The 20,550-nt window shown below is 42.2% G+C and overlaps 1 protein-coding gene and 1 long non-coding RNA gene across 3 annotated transcripts in view; one reads left to right on the top strand and one right to left on the bottom strand.

The window, feature by feature from the left end:
- Dock2 (dedicator of cytokinesis 2) overlaps positions 1 to 20,550 on the bottom strand; it is a 429,458-nt gene that overhangs the window by 221,701 nt on the left and 187,207 nt on the right. For both annotated transcript variants that reach the window (XM_005376310.2, XM_013509168.1), the window contains one exon: positions 12,545 to 12,640. In XM_005376310.2, the coding sequence (XP_005376367.1) occupies positions 12,545 to 12,640 (96 nt within the window). The remainder of the gene's footprint in view (positions 1 to 12,544; positions 12,641 to 20,550) is intronic.
- On the top strand, positions 3,259 to 5,109 carry LOC102014748. Its single transcript, XR_259701.2, has 2 exons — positions 3,259 to 3,470; positions 4,900 to 5,109. It is a non-coding gene; the product is annotated as an uncharacterized LOC102014748 (long non-coding RNA).

The following is a 20,550-nucleotide window of genomic DNA, read 5'->3' as shown; positions in this document are numbered from 1 at the left end:
AGCCAAGGACACTGAGAGAAAATCACCAATGTAACGCTGACCTCCGGTAGCTGCGGTCCACTGGGGCCTCCCACAATAAGCACATGTCCTTTTCTGATGTGTCTGGTCTGGAGATCATATCAGCCTCCTTTCAACCCTCTTAGACCTGTTCTGTACCCTCTTGTGACTATATGTCACCATTGTCCCCTTCCTTTCCTGTATGTTGGGCTCCCTGAGAATTAGACTGCTTTCCTCACCTTGCAGTATCCAAAGTCTAGGAAGGCCTGATTTTGCTGCACTGCAAAATTTCGTCACCGTAAGCCCTTATCTCTTCCATGTAGACCCTTTCTGGCCTATAAGGGCTACTTCTGCTCCCTGTTTTCCAGGCTTGTCATGGTTGCCTGAGGGATCTCCCTAAGACACATACTGAAGCATGTTATTCCCTAACTTTTCTGTCTCTAATTATTTTCTGCCACCATCCATAGGCACTGTAACTCCTTCGTAGCAAACAAGGCTCCTCAGCAACCTGACTTCCACCCAGCAATTATACCCACACTCCAACTAGCTCACTTGCCCTATCCCCATTTCCTTACCACTTTGTAAAAGGTCAGGGGCCATTATACATTGGTGACCTTGCACATGCTGTTCCTTTGGCCTGGGATAGTATTCTATTGCTTATTTACCACAGGAAGCCAGTTTCATTTGAGGTGAGAAGGGCAGCAATATTACTATGGATAGTGGTGATCAAAGCTCTAGTTTCTTGACATTACACTGGGCTATTGTTAAATTCTTGCTTCCACCATCTCTTCTATTCCTCAAAAACATTACCACAAGGTAGTTTATGAAGACCCCCATTCTCCAGCAGTTTATGTGGAGTCAGGGGGGAGATAAGTAATTTGTCAAAGTCTATGGTATGGAGTGATGAAAACCATGGTTCCTTCAGGTCTGCCCAACTTGGGAGCCTGGGCTCCTTAACTCCTATGCCAGACAGCAAGTTGCAATTTAAATGTCACCTCCACTCTGTAACTTTTTCTGATCATTTCCCGCCCCTGCTGTGGAATTAGTCATTCCATTCTCTGAAACCCAAGACACTCTGTACAGGCTGCCACTTTTTGTGTTCCATTGAGATTTCTTTTATCAACCTTTCATACTCATCTCTACCAGAAAGCAAAGACTTAAGAGACGAGAACTGTCATTTCCATCTCTGAGTTCCTCCGTGAGCTTCCTGCTTTGCCTAAGATGCTATAAATGCTTCATACAGTGTGATGAATAAATTGAGGTGGGAGGGGATATGGCTATGGAATCATTGAGAGGAGGAAACTGTCCAGAGGAAGAAAGATAGAGTGGGGCAAGGCCAGGAGTCCTGACTTCTGCCAGCTTGTCTGCCGAATTTTGAACAAGGACCTTCACCTCCATGTTTAAAATGAAACCACCTGCCTTTCTGGCTTCAGGGACTGCTTAGAAGAAAAGTGAAATGGAAATGGTCCAGAAAGTTTGGCTATCCCGTTCTTTCCTATTTTTAAAGAAATAGTGTTTGAGGTTTTTATCTTCTGATCACCAAAGGAAAGCAAAATTATTTCAAATAGTTAAACTCCAAAAATGGGCAAAGGAAATGTTCTCTAAGCCACACATTTCAGCCTCAGAACAGAGGCCTAGATCTGTCTTCTAGGGGATTGAGGTCCTCTGCTGCAGGGTCACATACCTTCCCCTCCCTGCCCTTTGGCTTCCTTGATGATGTTGTTGCTGATGTTGTGTTTCCTTAATCCTCCTAACTTGAAGTCATAGAATTTTCTTATGTTATTAAAAAATCATCATGAATAGCATTTAATGATAAATGTGCAATGCATCACTGTACAATGTAGAATAAATCTAGAAACACAGGTTCTGATTTAGAACCATTTCACAGAGTTGACTCCTTTGACTCACAAAGGAATCCACTGAGTCTTCTGAGTCATCCTGGTGGGGATGACACAGACCTGAGACTTTGGGGGAAGCCTGATTCATTAGCAGCTGTCCCAACAAGGTTTCTCGGTGGGCAACATTAGTCCTACAACAACATTCCCAAAGGGAAACTGGTAGCGACATTTCCCCTTCCAGCTGTGTTTCAAGGCCTCTGTGGCAGACACAGGATTGCCTCATTCCATCTCACCAGGGCTTCTTTCACAGCCCAGCTGCTATGGCTTGGGTGTTTTCCAGGAGGACACTGTGAACTAAGGTTTGCTCTACATGGTGGTGTTACTGTGAGCAGGGGAGACCTCTAGCAGATGGGGTCTAGTGAGAGGTCCTTAGGGCACAGGGAGTGGGCCCTTGAAGGTAAGTTCCATAGGACTCTTTGGTAACTGTTCTGAAAAGATTGTTTTATAGTCCTGAGTTTAGTCCTACCCTGTGTTCTCTGGTTCTTGGCTCAAGATGTCTAACATGGAATTACACCATCACCATTCATCATTTGCCACACAGTCTTCACCAGAATTTAGCCAATGTAGATACAATACCTTTGACCCTTCAAAAGTGTGAGCTAAGTTAACTTCTTTTCAGTTCATAAGTATCCTGTCTTTGGTATTTCATTATGGTTATGCAAAGCTGACTGATACACTAGCATGGGAACAGTGTAACACTATTGCACATGTCCAGGAAAGATCTCAAGACAGGACCACAAAACCGTTTTCTAATGCTGTGTCAAAGTAGGAAAAAGACTCCAGCACAAAGAAAAGTCAACATTTCTTTATTTACTGAGGGTCCATGATGTGTTAAGCTCTGTGCTACAAACTTTACGCTTACCTTTTTATTCAGTCCTCACTACTATGCTGCTGGCAGGTCATAGCCATTGTCCGCCACAGTTTGCATAACAGACAACTTAGGACCTCAGCCATGAAGTAAGGGTCCCTCACTCATTGGGAAGGCGATAACAGCTATTTCCTTGTCAAATCTTTTCAAATACATAGCTTGTCCCCCAACTTTACAGCCCTGAAAACAAAGGTGGGCGTGGAGGTTACCAACCAATGCCTATCACAGACATTCTGCTTCTACAGTACTCTACAGACAAGAAAAGGCTGGGCTCTGTTCTAGTGCCAGGAACTAAGACAAGAAATACTGTGGAGTCTTACATTTAAGAACACACTAAAAATTACTTGTACAAAATCAGATTTGTCTAGCTCCAGTAACAGATGCCGAAAGGCACTGAGCTATTCCGAGGTAATTTCATTAGGATTTGATGACATACTGGTCTTTCTGTGACTGCATTTCCCAGCACTTGCTGAACAGTTCCCAAATTCTGTGTGTATCTCTCTCTCTCTGCTTGTCTAGGTGCTGACAGCTGCAGCCCAATGTTGCCAGTAAAAAACCCAGCTCAGACATCAACTTCCCCAGGGCCTGAGCTCACCTGCTCTGCAGAACCACAAGGTCTGTGTCTGAGTCAAATGTGAAATCATTCCAGCCTCAGCAACAGTAGCACGAGTTCCATCACTCAGGAGCACTCTGGACTTATAGCAAAGGTACACTCTGCTGGACAGGCTGTGGGGGAAGTAGCAGCCACTCTGCACATCTAGACCCTCCTGCTTCCTTTTCATCCCTATCTCTACATCTGATCCTAGATCAGAAGGGAGGGTTGGAGGACAAAATAGGCTCTCTTACAATTTGTCAGAAGGGATGGTGTGGCATTTGGGAATTTTATATAAAAAGATCCTGAAAAGAAAGCTTGGCATAAAATTGACCTTTTCTCACCTGATTTTTAAGGTCAGATCTTTTTAAAGCTGATCATTTATTTGTCCTTTGCTTTCACTGGTCCTTTACATGAACTCACTAGCAAAGTTTGGGTTCAGTATCTGCTTCTTGCCAAACCCTGGACGGTAGGACAGGAACCCCAAACACAGTAGGAACCAGTCCCTTCTCAGATGGATCTTAGTTTACTGTAAAGCACAGATGAGAAAATTCCAATATGATACACAAATAGTAATAACTGTAATGTGGGACACCAAGGCACTGAAAAAGTTGGCTTAAGAAACAGCATATGTTGCAAAGACCCTGAGGTGGGATGAGGGAAGAAATGCTACTCCAATTTAAAATGCACCAACCTTTTCCTCCATTCACCTATCCATGGCATTCAAGACCCAGCTCCAGCCCATGAAGTCAATGTTAATAAATGACTTCCACCCATATATGCAATGGGTCCCTTGAAAGTGGAGATACTAAAGCATTACATATATTTTTGTCAAACTAAAACTTTACCACCCACCGGACATGTGCACCAGCCATATTAGCCAAGAAGTGAGGTACCCTTCTCTAATGATGCCATTTTTGGTCTACAACGGGAACTTCAGGTCTCTTATATCACTTTTACTGTTTTCTTACTTAACTTGATTCTCCCTAAAACACACTTACAGACAGACACTCACATATGTGCTCACAAATACACATATGCAGACCCTCCAGGAATTCTCCCTATTAAACTGGTTTTATGTCAGCAAAACAGTGTCATAGATAGCATAGTGAAGTGCTTACAAATGCTGGCTTTAGCTCTGGCAGAACTGCAGAGGACATGGAGTTGTCTGTACTCCTTAACAGGCTTGCGGTGCTGGGCAAAGGGTTCAAGCCCTCTAACTGCTGTTTTATATTTGAGAGTGGATAATAGTTTTTGCTAGGCTCACAGATTAAATCTATTAATGCTCTTAAAGCGCCTGGCCCCATCTCGTTACACAGTGCTCCAGTCTCACCATCTCCCCAGGCAGCCTGAGCAGAGGAAGAACCCTCTGTCTTGCTTCTCTTCAACTCAAGCCAGGTTTCCAGTTGCAGGCTTCACCCACCCCGATGCTCCTGGCCTGTTTGTGACAGGAGAGGAGCAACAGTAAAACTCGTGTGCTAAGGAAAGGATGGATAGCTTGCATGGAAATAAAAATAGACAGTAAGATTCTTCTGCCTTTTCAGAAAGTGCTGGCTGAGGTAGTCCTGCTGCCAGGGGCAAAGTTTCCTGGAGACCCAGAAGTGAACAGCAGTGCTGTGATGTGCACAGGCTAAAGACAGCAGAGAGGTTGAGTATGGTGGAAGAGGAGAGGTCGCTGGTGCCTCTTGGACCAGCACGTGAAGAAGGAAGAGGAGTCACGGAGGTGGTTGGTATGGCAAAAAAAAAAAAAAAAAGAGAGAGAGAAGAGGAGGATGTTCCCAGCAGGGAAAATGGCAGGCAGGGGGCTCAGAGGAGAAAGGAGCATTCTTGGACAAATAGATCAATGGTCCACCGTGCTGGGCTGGTGCAGAATGGAGTTAAGGAGCACCAGGTTAAAGACAGGGCCAGACTGGGGTGCAATGAGCATCTTGGCCTTTATTCTTGGGACAATGGACATTTGCTCATCCAGAAAGCTTTACTTACAGGGACCCTCTTTGACTGGAGACTAGATTTGGAAGGGACCAGAATGAGCCCGTGGGTCCGCTTAGGTGACATAACAGTGGCAGGGATAAAAGATGGTGGCAGCTGGATCCTGGCTAGTGGCTTCAGAAGAGAGATACACCTGGATGTGGGACAGCTTGAAAGGCTCAGATGAACAGCGAGATACAGAAGGAGGAGACACTACCTCAGAAACCCTTTACAATCTCCATACTAGCCTCACTCCTTTGTGCTAAAACTGCTGTTTCTTGTATTCCAGCACATAAATAAAAAAAGTGTTCTTTTTCTAACTTTATAACTTTTTATGGGTATTGATCGTCTTAAACTACTGCAAATTCCATGCATTTGGCAGTTTCTGAAAGTTGCCGCATAGGTTATCTCAGTAGATCCCACGGTCTAGCCAGTGGTGGTGGTCCTATGGCACGCATGCCACAGTCAGCTGTTTGTTATCATTGAAAGCTCTAAAAGGTTCGCCATCCCTGGTCCAGGCAGAGTGGCAGCTGGGCTCAGGTGCGCATTGTTAACTTTCAAACTAGTTGATGCCTGAAGGATACCCGTATCCATTGATAGTTTGACTATATGACATAAGAGCAGGGACTCTAGCAAGAATACTTCTGGGTTCAAATCCTATTTCTTCTCAGCAAGCTGCACGATTATAGGCAAATTCCATAACCACTCTGTGCCTCAGTACTCTCTCATGAAAAAAACAAATACTTGATAAGTGAGATAAAGCACACAGGTGCTTAGCTTTTTGCTGGACACACAGGATATTTGCTCAGTAACTGATAGCTTCCTTATAAATACTGAATTTTAACAAGCACTGGGTCACTGAGCGAAGGTCAGGAGCTAAGTGAACACTGACTGGGATCTGCACCCCGACACCCTAGCCCATCCCCATACCTGTCCTCGATGGGTGACAGCCCAGGGTGGGGAGAATTTGCTACTGTCTTGCTGCATGCCCAGGCTGGGGCTCATGCTCCCGTGACCACTTCCTGCTTGGTATCTCAGGAATGGAAAGTGAGATCAGAGCTCTGAAGCACCAGCTTTCTGATGATGCCAGTGTTTCCTGGCACTATGAGGAGGTGAAGTGGTAGAGGATGGGCTGCTTTCTAGATTTTCTTTTTCTTTTTCAACAAACTGCTCTGAATTTCTAGCACTGGCACCATGCCAACTGCATTTACCTTTATTTAATCACTCCATAGACTTCTCTGTGAAAAGCAGGGTAATTAGGCCCAAAATATATCACCCAGAGGCTTATTGTAACTACCCGAAATAAAAGCTAGATACCAATTTCAACAAAACTATCAGATTGTTTTCCTTCCAAGAATGTCTGGCAGGGGCAAGTTCTGGGTTTGGCTCTCCCTGTGGGACTTCCATCCCCAGCTCAGGGAGGCAGGAGGAAGGGACTGGCCTTCTTTGGGGTCAGCATAAACAAGCCTGAAAATCCTTCCTCACCGCTGCATTTGTGTGGGACAATGCTCTCTGGAAGGAACCACAGGGGAATGGAGAGACACACGCACTCTAGTATTTCTGGTCATGTCCTGCCTTGTTGCCACTAGCTGTGTGACATCACTCATGATGTTTTCATTGTTTGATTCCTGCTCAATCTGTTTGAAGCTATGAGAGAGACCAGTGCATTAGGACTAAAGAAGGGACCCACACAGGGTAGGGATTTCCTGTTACACTTTACCACGTCTGAAGATTACAATCTGTGTCACAATACATTCGATAAAAATGCCATGCATAATGCAGAAACCATCCCCTCATAAAAAGTAGGCTCTCTGAGGTCATCTTTTTTATCCATTTTTCTTCTGCTTTCACATTACAGCTTTCTTAAAGGACTATAAATGTGTAGAAGATAATATTTGCTATATGAGAGCATTTGGACTGGGGCACAAAAACAAAACCCCATGATTTCAGTCATTACACAATATTCACCAGTATCTTGCACATCTTACTATTCACCAATCTCATACCATGATAAACATCACTAATCAATTCAGCACTTTTCAGTGAGACAAGATGTAGCCTCTGAATTCTTCTTAATATACTACTACTAGCAGCCATTACTAATCAACCAGAGTTGGCATGTGAAGCAAAATCTGCTTTAGGTTCCCACCCCAGAAGTTTGGGAGATAGGGAGTGACAATAGAAATTAGCTAGATCAGAACACACAAACACATGAAAAAGATCACCAAAATGATATTCACTGTATACAAGAAACGGAAGTGGAGAGAAGTTAAAATGCATGAAGTCACAAAGCCAGTTCTCTGCAGAAAGAATGTGAAAGCTTTCTCCAGTTCCCCCTTTTCCAAAATGTTCTTTCTACCAAACCATGCTGCCTTTCTCAGAATCAAAATCAAGCTCCTTGGTCACTTACATAGATAAGCAATTATCTGACAGGTTAGACTCTGGCAAAGAGGGGAGGTGAAGACATAAGACATGCAAAGGATTTTTGCTCTAGATTTTTGGAAAAATCCCTTTTGCTCCTTTGTCATTATCAACAATTCATTTCTCAGGCAGGTGATGTATATAAAAATTTGGAATGGTCATTACTGACAAATGATAATTACAAGGCACAGAGCACAAGTAGCAATCCAGCCTCACCATATGGTTCCTGCGATTTTAATAACTAAAACCTTTTACCACAACACTCCCACCTCTACAAATGAGAAAAAAGGTCACTGTTCAATCCCGTATAATGAGGAGTGTTGCAGCCAGCCACCCTGCCCCCATCAAGGTCTTATTGGAATTTCTGAAGTACTAGAAATGTCTGGTGTTTGCCATAAATATTGATTATTTAATATTCTCCAGCAATGGAAACCAACCAATAAAAATCGCATCTGGAAAATTAAAAGTGACTGGTGGAATGTGTATTTCTCTTTCTCGTCAAATTTCAGTTCTAAATTAAATTGGGGCCTTTGGAGCTAAGATAGGGATCCCTGACCCCTGAGTAATTATTTTCTGACATCACTTGCTTTCCTTTGGAGGAGGTATCTCCATGTGAGGTGTTGCTGTGAAGGCCCATTTTAAGACACTGAGGCTCCTTCTGAAGAAATACCTGAGTGTTTTTCCTTCTGTTGAGGGCATGTGCCTGCTCCTAGTGTGGTGCGCTTGCTAAGTGCCTATAATACTCCCCACTCAGCACCCTCACTGTTGTAATTACACCAGCAAATCCAGAATCACTGAGACTAATGGCACAGCTTGCAGCTCAGAAGAGTGCAAGGCTTTTGGAAACAGCCCAAGGGATCGGGAAAGCCTGAACAGGCAGTTCCTTACACTGTCCCTTGAAATGTGGTTCCTGACATTGAGAAAATACATTCACTGAAGAGGAAAAACAGTCGGAAGGAAGCACACACAGAAATAGGAATGTATGAAATGACACAGCATTTCCAGGGCATACTTCATTTATTCACTCATTCATTCACTAGTTCCTTCATTTGTTCAACAAATATTTATTGAGTACCCACTCTATGCCAGGCACCCTTCTGGGTGCTGAGAATACAAGAATGAGTGAAACGTGGTCCCTCCCCTGAAGAGGTTCAAAGAATGAAGAGGGGGGGGAGAAAATCAGAAAAGCATCTTATAGTGTGCCAAGAACTACAGGCACAATGGCCTGGTCATGCATTGAACTGTGAGATCAAATAGCACAGCCAAGAAGGGGTAGTTGGGGAGGGTCCCTCCAGTCCCCCAGAGGTCAGGGAATGATGCCAGACACACAATAAGCCAGGGCTGGGACCAAGACATGGCTGGTGACTAGAAGTGGCAGGTAGTGCCTGATCAGGAAGTGACTGATAAATGCCATAAGCTCCTGCTTATGAGAACTCAGTGAAAATGCCTCAACAATTTCATTCCTAGATTTTTAACCAAGAGAAATTAAAATTTATTCATATGAAATGTATATGTAAATATGTATAGCAGCATAAATCATAAGAGCCAAAAACTGAATACAATCCAAAGGCCTCTCAAGTACTTAATTAAGCCAAATGTTCATACAGTGTAACACTACTCAGCAATAAAAAGGGATGAAGAACTGGTACATTCTAAAATATGGATAAACCTCAAAAATATTATGCTAAGAAAAGAAGCTAGACAAAAAAGATCTCAAATTGGCCAGGCAAGGTAGGACAAGCCTATAATATCTGCTACTTAGGAGTCTGAGGCAGGAAGGTCACAGAGTTGAGGCCAGCCAAGGCAAGTTAGTAAGACTCTCACTCAAAGTAAAATAAAATAAAATAAAAATAAAAGGGTTGGGGGTGTGTTTGATTGGTAGAGCACTCGCCTAGCATGCCCAAAGGCCTGGTTTCCATCCCAGCACTGCAAAAACAAAGTAAACAGAAAAGATCCCAGATCACATGATTTTACTTACATGAAATTTACAGAAAAGGCAAATGTGCAGAAATGGAAAGTAGATCAGTAGTGGTGTAGGGGTGGAGAAGGGATGGAAAGTGACTGCAAATGAATGCTGGGAGTGGTGGCATTCTAGGTACACAACTGTATATATTTATTAAAGTTCATCAAAATAAATACTTTCAATGGTTCAATTTTAAAGTACGTAAATTACATCTTACCTAAACTCTTATTTAAAGAAAGAGCAAAAAAATAAAATTCAGAGGCAGAGAGAAGTACATGAGTTAGAGAGGAGGTCCCAACCAGGGCTGCTTCCTAAGAACATGCATCTGTGCTGGCCCTTGGAGATGAGGAGGGAAGTCAACAGCACAAGCAAGATTCCAGGCAAGAAAGAAGCACAGACTGCATGAAAGAGAGCGAGTGGTTGGACATGCTCAGGCAAAAGCCAGGCATCCACTTCTGAGTAGCTGTTTGGACAGAGAACAGTACATGAAAGGCTAAAACAACCAGTTGTGGCTAGACCAGATGCCAGAAACTGAGAATGGTCAGGATAATGTATTTATGACTTAATTTGGTAGGCAGTGGGGAGCCACTGAACACTCCAGAGTACAGAAATATCCTGGTGTAGATTGATGGAACAGCAATAAAGAATGTGTACTGGGAGGGCCAGCCACCGGGGCACAAGAACGAATAAAAGGCCAAAGAACTAGATGGTGAATGAGGGCCGAAGTGTGATCTCTTTCCTGGGTGGCTTATGCAAAGACACAGAGAGACTTGTTGTGGCAGATAGAAAAGAAAATAATAACAGACATCACTTAGCACTTTGTACAGTCCAAGGCCTGTTTTAAGGAATTGTTACTCTAAAGGAAAGACAGAGAATTAAGAACACGCTGTATGCAGAATGAGTCAAATGGATAGATGATCATCTTTAAGTTTGCTCCAAAGAAAGAGAATGAAGATTAGAGAGGTCATAAAATGCTCATCCAAGGTATGTTACAGGAGCCATGGATAAGGAAGTGTGTAACTGAATAAGTAATGGTGAAACTTCCACCGTAGAAGGACAGTAAGTGAGACAAACGACCAAAACTGGCTTATAGGGCCCTCTGGGCCAGGAAAGCAGGAACACCTTGTACTACTGCTGCTGTCCGTGGGCGCCACTGCTTCCTTCTTTTTATGTTTTTACAGTGCTTAGAATTGAACCCAGGGGCTCGTGTGCAAAGGGCAAGCTCTCTACCACTGAGCCACACTCCCAACCCAACCCAGATTCTCTAAATGTACATAATACACATTATGTAAATAGGCATATATAAGAGTAGACAGAACTTTATTGGTAAAAGAAGACTGTTATGTTTGGGCTGCTTCTAGGGATCAAATATGCTCCCGGCTGCTCTTAGAACAATGCAGACTCTTATGTTCAGTATCCATGGAGCACGACTGTAATATGCTGTCATTCAACATCCCCAAATCTGGATCTCACCATATCAGTGTAATGCAGAGATGCCAGTCTACTTTCTGAAAGCTGGGTCCAGTTGTTGGGGGTCATATAGTGTTTATCAACATTTTTTAATTAGGTGCCAACACTTAAATGTCAGGAAAACTCATATAAAGTATGGAAATTTTCAGCTTCTCTTAAAAAACTAGTATTGTCAATTATGTGGCCCAATCCTACATGGTGTCAGTCAGATCTGAGTAGTCCTGGTTCTCCTAAAAACATTATGAGGTATACTCCATCTATTCATTCATTCATCTACTCATTCATTTATTAATTCCTTTATTCAATAAGTATTTATCATGCTCCTACTATATAACAGGCACTTTTGTAGGATATAGAGACACTGCAATAAACAAAGCAGATACTTGCTTTCCTGGAGCTCCTATTCTCACAAGAAAAGCTAGACAATAAACAAATTTATAATTCAGGTAATAAGCACTAATAAAAATAAAGTAAGCCGTAGAGAGTGGTAAACTGGTGCCAGACATTGTAGACATAGAGTCAGGGCAGGAAAAACTCTCTCATCAGGTCATACTGGAGCAAAATCTGATTAAAATGAGAAAAACATCCCCAGATACCAAGGGAACAGTGAATAGAACTATATTTTATGTGTGGGAGAAAGTAAACGCATAAGCAAGGCGGAGGGGCATCTCAGGCCTAGTGAAGGCTTGGATCTTTCTGAGTAGGATGTGACTCCACTGGCAGGTTTCTGCAGAGGAGCAAAGGGGCTGGGTATATGCATTTATGTTGGGACTTGCCCCTGTATACTTCTCAATGTTTGATCCTCTTTTTTAAGTGAGAGGGACTGAGGGTAAAAGGCTGGTGATAGGTTTTGTATCTGGGGAGAGAAAATATCATACCATAGGGCAGAATCTCTAGCAATCTTTAGCATATAATGTTTTTATACAAGAATAATCCCAAACTTACCATTGACCTTGAATTAAATCGTATCTGTGAGTAGAGTTAATACACAATGAAATCACTTTGAAAATAAAGCCCATGGAATCTGAGACTAGGTACCATTTGACCCTATGCCAGAAGGAAAGGTTCGTGGTAGAAGATTCCACCTTGTTCACTTACAAAAAGCTCCTCTCACTTCTCTCTTTACCAGTGATATTTCACTCCTTCTGCTATATTCAACCTCCTAGACAAGTCCTAAGTATCATTTTATTTTTGCATCTCTAGTTAAGTTTCATGTTCTCCCAATGTAGACAGGAACAATTTGATCTTTGTTCTCCAAAATAAAGCAATGATTGGCATTAGTGTTCAGTGTGATCTGGTCTTCCAGAAAATCCATTCATGTTGCAGTCACATCTGCAACATTTGGCATGAGAAAAGGATCTACTCACAATCAGAACATGATCCCGGCCCATTGTGATGACTGTTCGGTTCACTGTGCGAAGCAGCTGGACCATGATTTCTTGAATGTGGTGGTAGGTGAAGGCCTGTAACATAGGCAGAGACATTTGTGTGACAACCAGAACATTACACTAGCATAGCCTTCTAAAGACACAGAGATGTGTGGTCACAAATGGTGACCACCAACACTATTGCTACCACCACCATCAATGTCATTATTGTCATTACATCATCATCACTGTCATGCCACAGTTCTATCCCCTCCATCACCTTGCACTGTGTCCCAGAAATTCTGTAATCACCTTTAGTATAAGTTAGTGATGAAGATTTGGAAACAAGAACTTTGGATTTAGAATACTAGCTCTGACAAAAATTAGTTAAACTACCCTGGCTAAGTTATATAACTTCTCTAGACCTGTATTTCTTCATCTAACAGTTAGAATCTCGCTCAAAATAAGGATAGAGTTTAAAGTGGGGAACTGGTTATATAGGCAACAGAAAAGCTGAAGTCTCAATAGCAGGAAGGCACTGTCATCCCTAGGCTGGAGGGACAATATGTGAGAGGCAGCATCCTTAGATCCCAGAGACTGGGGTGATGCAATGGAAACTGATCATTGTGCGTATATAGGTAGCAGAAACAGCATTGTCCACAGTGGGGTGAAAACTCAAGGTAAGTCAGTTTGTAACATCTGTAGTATTCTTCCCACTTTAAGTACAGCTCCCTACATTTTCTACAGGCCTTGCTGATGTTTTCTAAGCTTTTGCTGTGAGCAAGCTAGGTTTTCATGTATATTGTCTACATCCTCGGATCATGTTACAGTAGAGCCTGCAGGCATGATTTCACCCATGCATCCACGTGAACTTTGCCAGGACCAGGTAGAAGAGGCTGAGATCTTAGATTCTGAGATCTTAGACTCAGAATTTCAGTGTAATGCTTGTCAACTGTGCAACCTCACTTAGCACTTAACCTTTCTAAGCTTTGATTTCCTCATTCACAAAATGTGGCAGGTCTTCTCAAGTTTGATGTGAATTTCAAAGTGACCTGTACAATTCCAGAGAAACACATAAGTGTGATTCCCCTGAGAAAGATTCTGCATGTCAAACATAGAGCCTGGGTACAGGTGATTTCTGGATTGTAGGTGCATCCTTTGCATGATGGAGAACCATGACACAACCTAACACGAAGACCTGGAGGTGGAAGCTCAGGCTTGGGAAGGGTTCTGTGTCTCCAGTCCTGAGGGAGCCTGCTATACAGCAGGTGCTAAATAAATGGTGGCTGAAACTCTGAATGAATACCGACACTCATTCCTTAGTGTGTGAGGAATCTTTGCCGCGTTGCTACGTTCAACTCAACTGCAGTTTTGTCTCTTAGTGGACACCATGAAAGGAAATAGATCCATAGCTGGAGGACGGCAAGGAAAAGAAAGATGTACTTATTAAAAACGTCATTTCCTAACATGCTTTCAATGACTATTGGCATCCCGAGATGAATCACCCTGAGCTTGCTTTTACTTTCTGTCTCAAACTTATTTCTTTGGCACTTTGGCTAATCCCCTTTCTCCTGCCCTATGCAGTTACCAGCAGAACCTCAAGCTTCTGTCAAAGCACGTATGTTACAGAAAGGAGTTCTCAGGCTCCATCTTGTCCTGCCAGACCTGGATTTCTTTGGACTTGAGCTCCTGACTCTGAGGCTCAGAGGTAAGAATGGCTGCATTCCCCTGTACTTCTTGAATAAAAACAATCCTTTCTTCTCTCCCCTTTATTTTTCAAGCCTTTATGCTGACTAATGTCACCTAAATAGGATATCTACAGTTATAACAGCAGTAGCAAACATTTTCAAGTGCGGTACTTCCTAAACGTCTGGCATCCTGCTAAGCACTTGATTGGTTTTCATGCCAACACAAATGATATTATGCTCTCCATTATTCAGATGAGGAAACCCAACCCAGAGAAGTTAGGCAACTTGGCCAGGGTCACTCAGCTAGAAATCGGGGGAAAAGGATTCAGATTCAGCAATCTGGCTCCAGAGTCTGTTCCTTTTCAAAACTCACCCAGACAGATGGGAATATGATCATAGATCTCTGGTTGCTATTTGGGGCTTTATTAGTCTCCTTCCACTTGTCAAGATGGGTAGACTTTGTCTTCAGTTGAACCAATGTATAACTCCTTCAATGATGTCTGATTTCTCTTTTAGAATGTCTTTGGTTCTATGTGTTCATTATCTAGTATCTTTTCTGCATTCCTTTGTAATTTCATCAAATTTATAGTTTCCATTTGGTTCACTTTTGTTCTAGCATGATATCTTTTCCTTTACCAAATGAGATATTAAAGCCCCCCTTTCCTTTTGACCTTCTGCCTCTTGCTTCTTTTAAACAGCCATTTCTTCTTAGTCCAAAGAGCAGCAATTAGACTGCTCTGGAAGTTTGGTATTTAAAAGTGAGAAACTGTCAAATTCAATTCACTTCACTCTGAAGGCTTCCAGTGTGGGCGGATATCTAGCAGAGTGTTTTGAGATCAGACAGACTTGGGTTTGAATCTCAACTCTTCTAACTTGAGCTGGGTGACCTTGGGCAAATTACTTTTGCTCTCTGACTTTCAATTTCTGCATTCATAAAATGTGGCAAACGCTAGAAACCTTGAGGTTATGGGTTTGCGGAATAAATTAGATAACGTAGGTAAAAGCCCTTAGTACCAGGATTCGGCACAGAGAAAACCCTGTGTAAGTGGTGCCTACAACTCACATTTCCCTTGGTCTGCATCAGCATTCAGGCTGGGCTTGCAGATTCACAGCACGTAGAAGGAAGTGCAGTGCAGGGCAATGCATAATATAAACTCTGGGTGATATGGAAATGTCACCCAAAGAATGCATAGCATAAATGCAAATGGAAAACTTTCAAGATGATAAACCTGCGCTAAGCAGTAAAAGTGCAGCCACAAATCACCAACTGTTAATTGCTCCAGTGCCAGGCAAGTGGAGGGAAACTCTAAGAAAGTGTCTTCAGGGCCTGAACTAAACGGTGGCTTATAATTGAAATGACAAAATCAGTCTTCCTATTATGGCTCCAGTAAGAGAATTAATCCATCCAACCTAAACACACTGCAAATTGTAGTGATTTTTCTCTTTTAATAATTATAGGCTATGATATCTGGAAGAGACTTTAAATGAAGTTGTATGCATAAGCCCACTGCATAACACAGTAGAAAGAGAACTCAGGTGAACAGGGTGAGGGTAGGGGCTGGGGGTGGGATGGAGCCAACTCCTGTCTTCTTGGTTCACCCTAAGCCTTAGGTTCTTATAAAATACAGTTTAAAACCACTAGTTTCTTGCAGTATTTCCAGAACAATAAGAGGTCATACCACCTATGAAATGATTTTAAGTAATAACACACAGACACTGCATTTCATAACACTGCAAGGTATCCTGTCCTCTTTGTTCTTTTTCTTTCAACCTTCTGATGATGCTGAGAAGAAGAATATCTCTCTGGTACAAATATGTCCTTAATACCCCCCTCTTTCATGAAAATCCATTTTTAAAAAAATTAATAAAGAGGGAAGGCCTCAGGTCATAATAGGCAGTAGACAAACAGCATCTCTGCAGACTTTAGAACTAATTTGTTTTCAATGCATTTTTGAAGTTGTTTATATTTATGGAAAATGTGCACAAAAAAAGATCTAAAACTTGGAAATATAGCAAAATGAAGATCGTGTGACATATTAATGGAATATTTCTGATGAACTCAACTGAGGGTCCTTTCTCAGAAAATGTAGCTTTGTTTGACTCACCATCCATAGCTGACTAGAAACAAGAAATGTTATTGTCCTGTAGAATCAGAGGACTCTACAAGAGTTTACAAGGCTAGCTTGCAAGAAAAAAACAAAACAACACAGAGTTTGATGTTTCTTTATTAGTTCACAAAATACTGTATTTCTACTGCTCTGTATCAAGTTTACTTCTCTTACATCTAATGACATTTCTACATAAGTATCTCTTGTCCCACAAGAAATCAAGAATCTTAAATACTAAACCAGCTCATTTGCTGTCCAGTTTGTTCTCTAGTTTATAAGTTAAATAAAACTTTGGAACACATCAGTATTCAGCTGTAGAGGATATTTTTAGCAATTTGAGAATTCTACTTTCATACTAGTGATGCTGAGTATTTACAACAATTATAAAGTTTTTATTTCTATGAAAAGAATAAAGATGTGTCTTTTTAAAAAATATTCTCCAGGGTTTATTTAAAACCACCAACCAAAAGTAAAAATAACCAGCAGTCCCAGATATTGGTGTCACTGGAGGAGCCTTTTTAACTTCTTTTCATTATTACAGTAGTTATTTTGTATTTATGACCACATCTCCAATAATCTGCTTGCATGACTCCATTTTAAAATACTTTTTTTTTTATTCAGTGACATTTTCCATTAACTGTCCTCCATCAAAGACAGCATTTCACTCTTTTCTCCCCGGGCCCTCAACAGCCATCTGCTTTACTCCCATTTCTCTTCCCTACCGTACAACTATGGTATATTTTTTTGTATCAATATTTAGTATTTAAAATACTTTGACTTTGTAATTCCCATTCTCATCCAAATTGTAAAGTATGACACATTCTCATCTGTTACACTACTTTTCATTCCCCAATTTGGAAAACTCTGAGATTCCCTTCAGTTCTCTGAATATTTTTTAACACTATCTTATCATGATTCTTAATGTCTTATTTTTCAAGGTCCTTTTTGCCTGCTTTGGAAAATCCCCCTGCTTCCTCCTAGTTACCTGTCTTCTGTTGCTATCTATTTGGCACCCTCTCCCAGGTCAAAGTTCTTCCTGAGTGGTTTCGCTCATGAGTGTCAGTTCTCATTTCAGTGCAGGTAACGCTAATGCTGTGTTGACCCCGAGCATGTGCGCAGACGCTCTGGTTGTCTGTGAGCTTCACTACAGGATGATTTGATTGGGACAGATTTGAATACCAAAGTACTGCAAGCCCTTCCTCTTGGGCTGTTTGGAGTCCAGAGACTAGAAGGCTCTGATTCCCTCCCTGTGGAGCCAAGTCCCTGCTGTCAGCATTCTAGGTGCTGAGTGAAGAAAGTGCTGGAGGATTCAGCCTCCAGGACTCAGCTCTGCATGGGAACCTGGTTCTGAGTCATGGCCTCTTTGCCTTCAGTGCTATCTCCCGTCTCTGATGACAGACACCTTCTATTTTATATTCTCTACCAAAGAAACCTTCCATGACTAGGCCGCGTGTAGTTAGACTGCCTCTTCAGTGACTTTCAAGTGAACCTCATTATCTGAGATCCCCACAGGCACCACATCCTACCATTTCCCAAAGCTCGAAGAAAGTCTTACTTTAGACTGAATGGATTCTCAGCTGTCTCTGCCCCTGGCTAATGTATCACTTTTCTTAGCTCTGCTAAGTCATTTGTTAATTTCCAATATGGTTTCTTCCTTTCTTTAAAAATATAAAATCCCTTTTCCTCTTTTTAACCAGTAGGTTTGCAAGAGAAAGCAAGCATGTGCCTCTGTATACCTTCTTCACAGGGAATTCTACCCTACATTTTCATCTTTACTTATGAATTTATTCAATTAAAATATTAAAAGCATGTAAAAATAATAAATAATAAAAATGATGATGTTCTGCAAATGTCTTAAGGTTTGGAAAGGGGTATTGGCACACCCTAAATTTTACAAAAAAGAAAAAGTAGTTTGAGGAAAAGATTTGCATAAGTGATCAGTGATGTGGTGTGGGTAATGAATGGTATCAAAGCAGAGTAAAAACCCAGTACTGGGTCTGGGGGTATAGCTCAGCTGTCAAGTGCTTGCCTAGCATGTGTGAGACTCTGGGTTTAATCCCCAGCACTGCAAAGAAGAAAAGGGAAGGAAAAGAAGGAATTGCCCGTTGTACTGAGCAATATGGGAAGGACTATGCTCTCTGCTCTAGTATACAGGCAGCTGTGACTTAGGGTCATGCAAGGATGATCTCAACTCATCTGCCTGCTTTGTCATTAAGACTTTTTAGCACTAAGATAAAGGCCACAAAGTCACAGGTACAGCATTACATCTAAAGACCTATTTATTTAAGCAAAAGAGAAACAATTCATTTTCTGACCGTGAACATAGCTGCAATCCATGGCCACTACTGTTTTTCTCTGCTTCATATTCCTGTTTAAAGAGTTATTTTCAACTACCATCTTATCTTGAAGGCACCAAATCCACTCATCTGGAAAGCAAATACCTAAGGCAGAGTCACACTCTCTCTTCTTTTGGTCCCTAGAGATATGGTGAGCTCTGGGTTTTTTCATGGGCTCTGTCTGGGTTTTGTGATTGTTCTTTCCCACTGTTTGAACTCCTTCTGTCATGAAACACTTTACTGGATGTTATAGTTGTGGCCTATTATATCCCTCATTGCTGGTGCGGTGGCACATCCCTGTAATCCCAGCATTTGGGAGCCTGAGGCTAGAGGAGCACCACAAGCTTCAGGCCAGTCTGAACTACATAGTGAACTACATAGTAAGGCTGCTTCAAAAAAATAACATAAAATAAAATTTCCCCCAAAGGCCAGGTTCTGGGGCCTATGTTGCCAGCTGATGGACTTTTGGAAGGTGACTGGGTCATGAGGGCTCTCACTTCATTAATAATTATGCATTGATGGATTCATAACTTGATGGCATTATTGGGAGGTGGTGGAACCTTGGAAGGGATGGAATCTTGGGAGGTGGGATCTAGTTGAAGGGAATGAGTCATAGGGGAATCTTGGGAACTCTCATTTTGTCCCCAGCATCTTCCAGTTTGGCTCATTATCCCTCCTGCTTGCCCTGCTTGTTGGCCACCATGAAATAAGCAGCTTTTCTTCACCACATCCTTCTACCAGGTTGCTTCTGTCTCACCATAAGCTTAAAAGTAATGCAGCTGGGCAACCACAGACTTAAACCTCTGAATCCTAAAGCCCTCCTTCAAGTCATAATTCTCACATATTTTTTCACAGCAGTGGAAAGCTGAGTAACACACGGGGTGACCCCCGATTGTGCCAACAAGTCACACAGGCAGCCAGGGACAGAGGTGTTCAACACAGCAGTGGGAATCAGGGGTCAGGGAAGCCCAGAGTGGGGGGTTGCTGTGTCACATTAGCTCTGCCTTTCCTACCCCTTGGGTAAAAGTCTTTTTCCGAGGTAGGACTCCTCGTGGCCCTGAGCATCCTGACTTTGCATTAGCTTTTTCTAGAAGGGGAGGGTGGGAGTTAGTGGCAAAGCACATGAAGGAAAAGAAGATGTGAGTTCTAATTCTGACACCACTGGAACATCACAAGTTTTGAAGTGTCATTATTTGCCAAGAACTACGGGTATAATTTGACATCTTGTAATCTCTCTTAACTGTTGATACAACCCCACCAAAGTCGCAGGTGTGTGAAATGTGAGAATTAGAATGGTTTGGGAACATGTCCAGGAATGATCCATTCATGGGTGGCCAAGCCTAAGCCAAAGTTCAATTCTGCCTATATCTGGGCTCTTCTCACGCTATGAAACATGGTGCTGCTGGAGGGGTTGTGGTGGTACTTTTAGCTCTCCACAGCCACCCTGGCAACTGTTTGCAGTATGATGAAAAGTGCTTGGCAAAAAGTCTCCCCTTACACAGAGACTATCGCGGTGCCTTTAATTATGCTCTTTCCTTGTCATCGATTGAGACTAATCTTGGCTCTCTGCATCTCAGTTTTCTCACCTGAATATGGAACATAATGTCACCCACAATATCAGAACTGTTTGGAGAAAATATGGCTAGTTCCAACATGGGTAACTGAGGTTTTACTCTGCTGCATACTCTTCTAAATATGTCACATACATTACTTAAACACCCCACTCCCCTCAGTGGTGCAGTTCTTCCTGCCTAGTTAATAAGCAGGATGTGGGGATCCTGTAAGCACTTAAGAAATGAGAGAAATAATTCCACTGTTCCTGGTTTACAGACGAGGAAATGGAGGCTTTGCCTGATCAAATCAGGTTTGAAACT

The sequence above is a fragment of the Chinchilla lanigera genome, unplaced genomic scaffold, assembly GCF_000276665.1.
Source record: "Chinchilla lanigera isolate Chin_1 unplaced genomic scaffold, ChiLan1.0 scaffold00007, whole genome shotgun sequence".
Classification (NCBI taxonomy): domain Eukaryota; kingdom Metazoa; phylum Chordata; class Mammalia; order Rodentia; family Chinchillidae; genus Chinchilla; species Chinchilla lanigera.
This window is presented reverse-complemented; position numbering and strand designations above follow the sequence as displayed.